Source organism: Rhea americana, unplaced genomic scaffold (assembly GCF_003343005.1).
Source record: "Rhea americana isolate MKP2758 unplaced genomic scaffold, rheAme1 scaffold_357, whole genome shotgun sequence".
NCBI lineage: Eukaryota > Metazoa > Chordata > Aves > Rheiformes > Rheidae > Rhea > Rhea americana.
Window position 1 is genome coordinate 437085 of NW_028186487.1, and position 10394 is coordinate 447478.

The 10394-nt window shown below is 46.2% G+C and overlaps 1 protein-coding gene across 7 annotated transcripts in view; it reads left to right on the forward strand.

Annotated features, from left to right (window-relative positions):
* Positions 1 to 4966: 4966 nt before the first annotated feature.
* Positions 4967 to 10394, forward strand: part of DNM1 (dynamin 1) — a 72687-nt gene continuing 67259 nt past the window's right edge. For all 7 annotated transcript variants that reach the window (XM_085312101.1, XM_085312103.1, XM_085312097.1 and 4 more), the window contains exon 1: positions 4967 to 5254. In XM_085312101.1, the coding sequence (XP_085168227.1) occupies positions 5094 to 5254 (161 nt within the window). In that variant the 5' untranslated portion in view covers positions 4967 to 5093. The remainder of the gene's footprint in view (positions 5255 to 10394) is intronic.

Consider the following 10394-nt stretch of genomic DNA (forward strand, 5'->3'; position numbering starts at 1 on the left):
CCTGCAGTTTTATCAACCTACATTCCAAAGGTTGATCTTCAGAGATGTATGCATCAGAAGTGCTTATCACAACTGCTAGAGATGGTTTAAATGAACCCAGAACAGAAGGCTCTAGATTTAGCAAATCACACCATTAAGTCTGAAGGTCACGCACAGGGTGTAAGTTAACAGCACAGGAAATGGGGCTAGATATTTCCAATTTACAGAACAAGACTGGATTGTACAACTGTATATTTTTTAATTTTGGCTTTGAGGAAGACTCGCTATCAAACCCTTGGTGGAGATGCACACAACTGAATTTTCAAAAGCAGTCTCTGGTTTCCACAGTCTCAGTTTCTTAGTGCCTATGACAGCACCAAGAAATGGAGGTGCCTATATTTGTAACTGAAATCTGCAAGGATGGCGTTACCCATTTTACTAGGATATGACAGGAGTTCCTACCTTAATATCTTTGAACCTCCCAACCTGGAGAAAAAGATCTATGGAACTTTAAAGTACTTAAAAGCAGTACCCCTCTGCTTTTGGGGCCTAACCATTTAAAGAATAGGGAACATTTGATTTCATGTTTCACTAGCTCTGCTCTTAAGTGCTGATATTAACTACTGGAGTTCTGCTATTTTCCACGTCTGTTTTATATGTAGGAATGCTATACTCAGATACATGAAAGCAGTAGCACACAGTATTTTAAAGCAAGATGATCTGTGCATTAAGATACTTGCATCCAATCTTTGCTCTGTTGCTTTAGAAGCCTGTTCCCAATATTTCCTGACTGACAGGACAAGCCCACAGCATATAAACTAACATACATCTTTTACACCCTTTATGCCACATGGCCAAACAGCTTCTATCAATGATTTTCAGTCTCACAGGGTAAAATATATTTCTGTCACTATCTTGTATCTTCTCTCTGGATGTAGAAAGCCCAGTGAACTCAGGTTTGCTGCTTTTAAAATATTTAAACACACATCCATGTCCAGATCCCTCTCCTGATGGACTATATTCTGACTTCCGTGGAGTTACACCAAAAAAAAAAAAAAAAAAAAAAAAAAAAAGTTTTTTTTTTACCTCTTTTTGAGGGATTCTCAGACCAGTTCAGCAAATTTCCTGTTTCACAATAGAAAATAAGAAAGCATTTCACTGTTTTATCATAGAAAGACAAACTACTTATTTGAAAATTGCAAAAATATAGGCTGTTTCTCTTTCAAATAGCTTTTCCAACAAATAGGAATACTAGAGAGGGACCTTTCCTTCTGAGCAATTGACACTACAAAGCATCAATGATGCTAAAGCACAAAACATGTATTTAAAAATTTATATGACTATGTAAAGCTGCCTACAGAGCTAGAAACAATTTAGGAGGTTAATTTTATTGTTTTTTAACTATTCATTAGCTGTATAATATATTCCATATTGATACATACAGTGACAATCCTATCTCTGATCCTTTTTGGAGTTTATATTCTTAATTCTAYTTATAAACATTTCTTACGAAACCAAAGGACCGGGAGCATCCAGTTCATGATCCACTGTGAAATATTCTGAACATTCATAGTTCTTGCTGGGGTCAACGGGAACTGTGGGGCATCTGCACTTCTGAGAAATAGTTTGCAGGTGACTAGGAGACTTATAAGGTAATTATATTCCATGCTTTTTATTCTTTCTTCTCGCAGGACTGGATATATTGTTTTTACGTTGATAGCAATAAATGGAAACAGATATAACTATGCTCAGGTGCATTTTTAGGGGATTCATATTAAAGTATGGGCAGAAATATTTACAACACCTTGGAAAAAAAGTCTTTCTCTTAGTTTTTCTTTGCTTACATATCTCAAGGCTTTTAAAGGTAGACACAAATAGATTTTTCCTGTCTGTTCCTGTTTGTAAAGTCTTTTTTATCTCCAGATCTCTCCTATATTTCAGTATCTCCCATGAAGTATGATCACATAACTGTTTTTCTCCTATGGCTGCTACAAGCTGCTAAGTCATAGGAAGGAGGTACTGCAGAATCAAAAGGCCTGTCTGTTGCTAACATCCTTACAAATCACAGTTCTTGCAGGAGAGAAAATGGAAGGCCTTAGGATGGGGATTCTGAGTGCCTGCAGTTCTCATTTTCATCAGTGGGAGGTGTAGGTTTCTAAAGCTTCTTAAAATCAAATCTCTTTGAGGCTTGAGTTCGGGTCTCCCTGCTCTTTAAGGGGTATGATTACAACGGCTGTAGGATTGCTTAGACAGACTCCACAATATTAATGAGTTCTCATGAGGGTAATGCTGCAGTCATACATGTATCCTCATTTACTTATGAGTGCATCTGCGAAAGAGGAGAAGCAGGAACATACTTGTGCATCTTACAGTGTTAGGCTTATAATGATCTGCAGAGATAAAATCTGTGCAAAGTTTGACAACATTTCTGCAGAATTTTAACACTCTTCCCCCCCCTTTTCTGCCTTTCTTATCTGCTTGGAGAAGACTGTTAATTCCCTACAGTGTCTGCAGTGCACTTTTGCCCCTTGAGACCTCAGTAGATTAGACCAAACCCCTAAATGATGGGCCATATGTTTCCTGAGATCTAAATAGCACTTTTATAGAAAAATAAAATTGGAGACAGACTACCTCAAAGAATACCTGCAAAAAAGTCTTGCTGCACCCTTTCTGCTGCACTAGATCCCCAACTCTGACAACATGAATCCTGCTTTTTTTTTTCCGGTTTTGAATGTCAGCTGTTGAYGTAGTGTGCTTTCAGTGTTATTTCACAAACCTTTCTCAGTACAAAAAGAATGTATTAATTGAATTTTAGCTCTTCCAGAGAATGGTATCATCCTGAATGATAATTTCTGGATTAAAATGGTCTCACTGAGAGCAAAATACCTGCTTAGAATGCTAAAGAGCCAGATGGAAGTGAAATCCAATATTTATAGTTTGATGGTTATATTGTTAGCAAAAATGTTGATAGCCATAATCAAATATGATTGCATTTTATGGGAATATTAAAGGCAGGTGTGGATTCATGGGGRCAGAGGGGCAGGGAAGGGAGGCAAGTCAAAGCCCTTTAGACACTAGCTAGATGGGAAATGCCGCTATGTTATCTGACATCATCACAGTGAGATAAGCTGGGCAAATTTCCCCTGCATTAAAATCGGGGCTGTGCAGGTTAACTGCAGGTTACAGCAACCACTGGCAAAGGGCAACCTTCCTCTTACGGTTTTGGGGGCAAAACTTTAAAGATCCTCATGATCTGAAAATGCCTTGAACGTCAGCTCTGACCAGGGAGGAATATGACACCATTTTTTTTAAGTCTGGCATACTCTTGTTATTTTTGCCTTCCTTTGCTAACAAGGGAGAGGTACCAACTTTTGAAAGAAAAGCCATGTCCTTTCTACAGGTTCCTTTGACACAAGTGAACAGAATAGCTCAGATGCTCATTTGTCCACAGCCTCTCTTGCATTTCTGAAGCTTGTTTCTGCTTGGATCTATTGGGCAATTTGCTGAATGGAAAAAATTAGCATTGACAGCCCCTAAAACAACCCACACGTGTCCTACAGTAATGTTACCCACACAGACGGAGCAGCTTTCACTCCCTCCCTCAGCTTTCTTACCTGAATGCTGGTGACATTTTCAAAGCATTTTCCTTGGGCATCTTCGCTGACACAAATGAGGTAAATTCACCCCTCACAGCAGTTGTTCCAATTTCTCTGCATACTCAGGCATTTCTGCATAGATTACATTTGACGGATCTGTGAAATTTTGCTTAGAACCATTATAATTAAAGAGTGGCTGTTTACAATGAAAAATAAAGCTCAAAATCTGTTGCAGTTTTGTTATTCCTTCCCCCACCCACCTCCAGCTGTATCTAAGCTGCGAACAAGAGTCCCGGATAGCTTGGACGAAGAAGTGTTTGAAATGCAGCATACTCTATTCTCTTGAGTCACCACTAGCCATTGGTTTCTTTTCTGAACACACTTGTTTTCACTGGTACACTTTCAAATCAAATATGGACTCACATTATAAAAAACAACCCTTTAAAAAACCTAAAACCAAAGTTTCCTCTTTATTGTAGACAAATTAATTTTAAGACGATGGAAGCACSTAAGATGTGCTCATCAAACGTAAATCAATTATAGCAATGGCAGCAACATCTACTGTTCCGCAGCCGTAAACAGGAATCTATGAGTTTTTTATCCATGTCTCAATGAAAATCAAGCATCAGGAACGCAGAAGCAGTTTTGCAAGCCTCTGGTTTCATTGTGCCAAGTATTGCTCATATTCTGGCCGTTCCACAGGTGCCCCCCGGCATAAAGCCCTCACGTACAGGTATATCGACCAAACCACGCAGGTGTATCGACAAACCTTAGAGGCACAGTGACCAAACTGTACGTTTATAATAACCAAGCTGCACAGTTTTGTCAGATGAACCGTACGGGTGTGACGACCAAACCATTCGGGCGCGTCAGCTCAGGTGTACAGCGGTGGCATCCAAACCATGCAGGTACAGTGGCCGAACTGCACCGGTCTGGCTGCCCGCGGACGCTCTCCAGACCCTACAGGCGTCACGGCTGAACCACGCAGATGCACCGAGCGAGCCGTAGAGGTACAGGGACCGAACCGTGCAGGTGTAAGCACCTAACCCGCACCGGYGCGTTGGCGCGACGGCCAGCTGCGAACCGAAGAGCTACGGTGACCAAACGGCACAGGTACGTGGACCGAACCGTGCCGTACCTCAGCCGAGGCCCCTCTACACAGACACAGCGTCGGCACGGCCGCCCGACCGCGGGCGCGGGGGTGCACGGCCGCGGCGGCCTGGGGCAGCCCCCGTTTCGGGGAGCGCGGGGCGGGCTAAGATGGCGCCGGGCTTCGCTGTGGGGCGCAGAACGCGCGGCGGGGCGCCCCCTCCCCCCGCACTACAACTCCCAGCGTGCTCCGGGGCGCCGGCGCCCGCGGGCCCCCCCTAGCGGCGGCGAGCCGAGCCGAGCCGAGCCGGGCGGCAGCGCGGAGCCGAGCGCGGTGCGGGCGGGCAGGTCCCGCCGGAGAGAGCGTGGGGCGCCGCGGCGCGGCTCTGCCCCCTCGGCGGCGCGAGGTGCCGGTGCAGCGCCGCAGCCATGGGGAACCGCGGGATGGAGGATCTCATCCCCCTGGTCAACCGGCTGCAGGATGCCTTCGCCGCCATCGGCCAGAACGCCAACCTGGACCTGCCGCAGATCGCCGTGGTGGGGGGGCAGAGCGCCGGCAAGAGCTCCGTGCTGGAGAATTTCGTGGGGAGGTAAAGTGTCGTGTGTCCCCCACCTCCCGCCATCCCCGGAGCGCGGCGTCCGCGTCCCGCGCACGGCTGCCGGCTGCGGGGGCAGAGCGGCTGCGTGCGGGAGCAGTGCGGTGCAGGGGCGCAGCCGGCGCTCGCGTGTGCGCGGCCGGTGCGGTGCAGGGACGGAGCCGCTGGATGCACGGGGGGCAGCGCGGGGGCAGCGCCGCTGGGTGCATGGGGGGCAGCGAAGGGGCAGCGCGGCTGGGTGCGTGTGCGTGGGGGGCAGCGCGGCTGGGTGCGTGTGCAGGCGCGGCGCAGCGCAGCCGGCTCCGCGGGCGTTGCGGTGCGCGGAGCAGGTCTCCGCACCGAGCGGGCCGAGCCGCGGTGCCCGGGGGCAGCCCCTGCCCGGCTGTTATATAAGGGAGGGGTGCTGGGGGGGCAGAAACGTGGGGGAAATCGCCCCCGAGCCGCGTTTTTGCGCRGTTTGGCGGCGGCCCGGGCTGCCCCGGCGGTGGATGCGGCTGCAGAAAGCCARGGCTGGTCGTGGTGGGGTTTAAGTTTAATCCCCTCCCAGCCCGGCTCCGCTGTCCTCCATCGCGGGTGCCATGTCAGGAGCCGCAGGGAAGCTGGAGGAAGGACGGGGTTATCTTTCTGCTATCTGCTCCAATCCCCCGGTGCTACCATTTTGCGACGGGCACGGTTCTGCTGCCTTCCCTTCCGTGACCTTCACATTCATCATCTGCAGCCTGCCCGGCCCGGCTCCCCGCTCCTGGTGCAGACACACAACACCTGGGGAAGGGGGGTTGTTCCCCAGCTTGTGTCTGGCCTCGTTAAATAATTGCAATCCCAGCTACACGGGTTAGTTATCAAGCTCTCCCTTCAGCTATGATCAAGGTGCAGGTTGCAGGTGACTTATCTTAAAACCAGCTCCTGCTGCCATTGCCTGGTCAGATGTTTGTGTGGCTTTTTTTTCTTTTCCTGCAAGCTATTTGTGACAACCTCTATTGCACGTTGTTTCTCCTCCCACCCTCCCCAAACCCCCACTTTTTCTTTCTGTGGGAGCTGTTTGTTAATAAATGGCTTGCAGAGCTCTTCCACCGTTGAAGGGGCTGCAGTGTTGTGTGAATTGCTTGTTTATCTGCGAGCGTCCCCAAATTCTGGACCTGTGTGTGTGGTAGGCTTGGGCCATGAGTGCAGTGTGCACTAAATGTATTAGGGAAAAGGTACAGTGGTTCTATCTGGTGGAAAAGCATAGCCAGAATTATTTTGTTTTAGTTTTAGCACATAAATATGCATTCAAAGGCTGGAGATCCGCACTAGCTGCCTTCTGACAGTCCATGCAGCACCTTCCAAGGCTCCTGGGGACTGCGCCAGGGGAAGGACCTTCCAGAAAGACTGTAATTTTATTGAATGCCAGGTCATAAGCCAGGACCTACTTGTTTGTAAATGTAGAAGAAAATGATTCCTGCCCCTAAAGGGAAAGACTTGCTCTACTATAGCTTGCTAAGAAGAAAGGGAAAACAGGTCCTCAAAAAATGTAAGCAAAGCTGTGGTTCACCTGTTGGCTCTGCTGTTTTCATGCTTTCTAGCTACTGGCAGTCTAACCTAGTAAATCCTTTTTAGAGGATCTATGCAGGCACTGCTGCAGTGGCGTAATATATAATGTACGGCTGTTGAGCCAGAGGATGGTTCTTCTAAGGACAGCCGGTGAATCGGAGTTTGCTGTCCCCTTCTTTTAGATTGAGCAAACAGGAGGGGGTATATCCATCCTTAGTGCATCTCCACTAACAGCAATTGAGAACTGGGGAGTTTACCCGCCTGGCGGAGAGCAAACGAAGTAAATTGTCTTCTATCCCTTTCTAATGATCCCTATCCCAAGAGAACTTGTGACCTCAGCATGTCCCATCAGCTGTCTCCGAAGCAGCATGTTATAGTGCCATGGCTTTTAGAGAATGAATTTATGAAGGGTCCCTTGAGCAGAAGCAGGAAGGTCTGGGTGAAACAGGCTGTAGAAAAGCATTTAGAGAAATAATTGATGTGAAAATGGAAAAAGGAAAAGTGAAAAAGGAAAGACGTCTTTCTTCATTTGATACTCAAGTGCTGATTAGTTTAGAGACTGGTAATATGAGACTTATTGCCACAAAAATGTATGTGTGTATGCTACAAGAACCATGCTGTTAAAATAATGATTGGGTCCTGCTGTGATATATTGCCCTTTTCCTTTTTGTATAGATCTTAAACTGTGGTAGGAAGCCGTGGAAATCATATCTAGAATAAATGTGKCTCCTCATGGCATGGATTACTTTTTTGTCTGAACAGGCCTAAGAGAAATTGTGCATAGACCTACTGTGTACAAATATGATTATTGCTGTAGTGTGGACATGACATGTCACTGCTCTGGATTGGTATTGAGATGGTGGAGCAGCTCTTGCTTAGCAGCTGCTCGCTGCACAGTGGATGCAAGTGCTGATGAGTTTTTCTCTGAGCGGATGAAAACTTGTGCAGGAACAAATACAGGTGCTGTTGGTACTGACCCGTCTGTTTGATGGGGGCACTTGGGGGACTGGAGGCCTGGTCCAGGCTGATTTCTCCCCCTCAGTGCATGARGGGCTTCTTTCAAATTGCAGTCAGGGCATGTCCATGCAGCAGAGCGGCACAGTCCTCCCCAGTGCCAGGCCATGCACGAGACTGTGCAGGACTTCAGTCTAGGTTGCCGCTGGCATCCTGCAGTAGCACTAAATMCCACGTATGCTGGAAACCTCAAAGCATGAAGGAGCAGTGCTGAATGCAATCAGTGTTTAGTCTCATGTCTCACCAGATTTCTTTCTCCCTCTGAATGCAATGGCTTATTAGTTGCTGCTAATTACTCTTTCAGTGTTACTTACTCTGCTGTTAACGGATTACCCAACAATGCAGAGCCTGTATTTATAATACCAGATGTCGATGTGGCTGCTATGTGTGCTTTTGCTGCCGGGGACTCAGCATGGTGACTAGGATACCAGCTGACAGTGTTATAATCGTTGAAGATGTGAGAGAAGCCGGGTGGAAGTCAGGCAGGTGACATACCTCTTTGTGGACTGGTTTATGCTGGGCCTCACAACAGGAAGGAAGGTTAATCTGGTCAGCTGTAGGCATTTCCTGCTGGTGTTGTCATAGGCACATAGGCTAATTCAGGTTGGAAGGGACCTCAGGGGGTCATTTAGCCCATGCTTATGATCTTGCTACATCCCGCCTGCCACCCCTTTCTTTATTTAGAAGGCCTTAGGCTTGGCACCAGTGATAGCAAAATTGCTCTGATTATATATATATTAAAAAAAAAAATGTGTTCATCTAACTTGAGAGAGCCCAAAGGACAGAAAAGGAGAGATGTACAAGACAAAGTTGTTTCTAAAATCCGTTTATGTTCATACCGCTCTTATTTTGCCATGTGAAAATAAATAGCAAATGCTGGTGCTTCATTTTAAATAAGATTTCAAAGCACTGCTGCACAAATTCTGGATTTGCAGGAGTATTACTGTTAACTGTGCTTTATGAACAGGGAAAACTGAAAGCACTGGACTATGTTCAGATGGCTGCATAAATGCCTGTATGCTGTGTTCTTGTGGACTGATCCAAGGCAGCGTGCTGCTCAGCCCTGTTAGGACAGCTGCATTGCTTGTTGTGGAGAAAACAAGGCACCTCTGACTTCTGCAGAACAGATGGTCTAAGGGGGCTGTTGAGAAGGGAATGACTAAGGCCTGTGAACAGTAGGTGGAAGGACTTGAATGGAGATGAGACCATCTCATTTCTGGTCAAGGAAGCTAGGCTGTCTCAAAGCTATGGAAGCTGAATCTGGAGTTATATTTGGTCTCAGACCTGAGCATTAGCCTCAAAAGCATCCTTCTCTCTTAGAAACTTCTATACCCCAAACCAAACAGGGGTACTTAGCAGTCTGTCTCCAGGCTCTGATGGTACATGCTGAATTAGCTGATGTTCATACATCACCTGGTCATCAGGAGGGCTTTGGGTCTGGAGGAGGAAGCATGTGTATTTACCATGCTGTATAAAGGTGTCTGCATCTCTGTATGYAATGTAGCATAGTGCTGAACAGTAAAGCTAAATGATACGGCTTTTGAAGAGGTGCATTAGATACCTGCATTTGCTTGTTAAATACAGATAGCTGGAACAAGCTAGGTGGGTGTTAGGGCAATGAAATTCCCTCCTCTGATGAAATTTTATTGGTGTATTTTTTTACTTAAAAAGAAAAACTGTCTCGGGGGGGATTCTCAGCAAATTGCTGAAGGATAATGAGGGCAGGTACAGACCCTAACTCAGCTGTGTGGTGCTAACCTAGCCTCTCCTAGCAGATTGAAATCCCAGCAATGGAAAAAAGTGTTCTTGTAGTATGAGCTAGCATGCATAAAAGAGGAGGAAAAATGCTAAGTACAAGTACCTACTCAGATTGGTAGCTTGTGCTTCTGTAATTGCTTTGACAAAACTCGACAAGGGCAAGGCAGCATGTTAGAACTGTGTCTTTGCCTTGCTGTGTGGCGTACTGAAAATGCAAAGCTAGATCTTGAAGTCATGAGTTTTAGTTTGGCTTCTGGTAAATAAAAACTTTCAGGAACAACTGAATGTCTTCATGTCTCAATCTCTTCCAGCCATATAAATACTCGCAGCCCCAACATATGATAAGGGAATACTACTTTGGTAGTGCACACTTTGCTTTCTTGTGGGAAGCTTCTCCAGCAAAATACCTTCAGAAATGTCAACAGTGTCTAGAAGTAAAAAAGCTCATAGGGATGCCTAGGATGGTGCAGATACCTGGCGTTTTTGGATACTGCATGAGAGCTGTTTTATCRATAATCTTCACTCTTTATATTACTTGGGCTTCTGCCACAGTAGCTTCATGAGCTTACTGACTGCTGCATGAAAGAACTGATGGATTAAATTTAAAAATCATAGCTATGTTGCTTACAGATTGAGTGTCCACTATACTGGGTAATGCTGAGCATCAATGCAGTGCTCTAATGGTAGGTTTTAAATTGAGCAAGGAGACACTCATTTGCTCTTGGCCTGCGCCACAGAAGGTGTCCTTAAATATAATTATTTTGTTCTGCTTTGAGATACTTTTACATGCCCCAAACGCTTGTGGAGAGACTTATGAGACACTTATCATAAA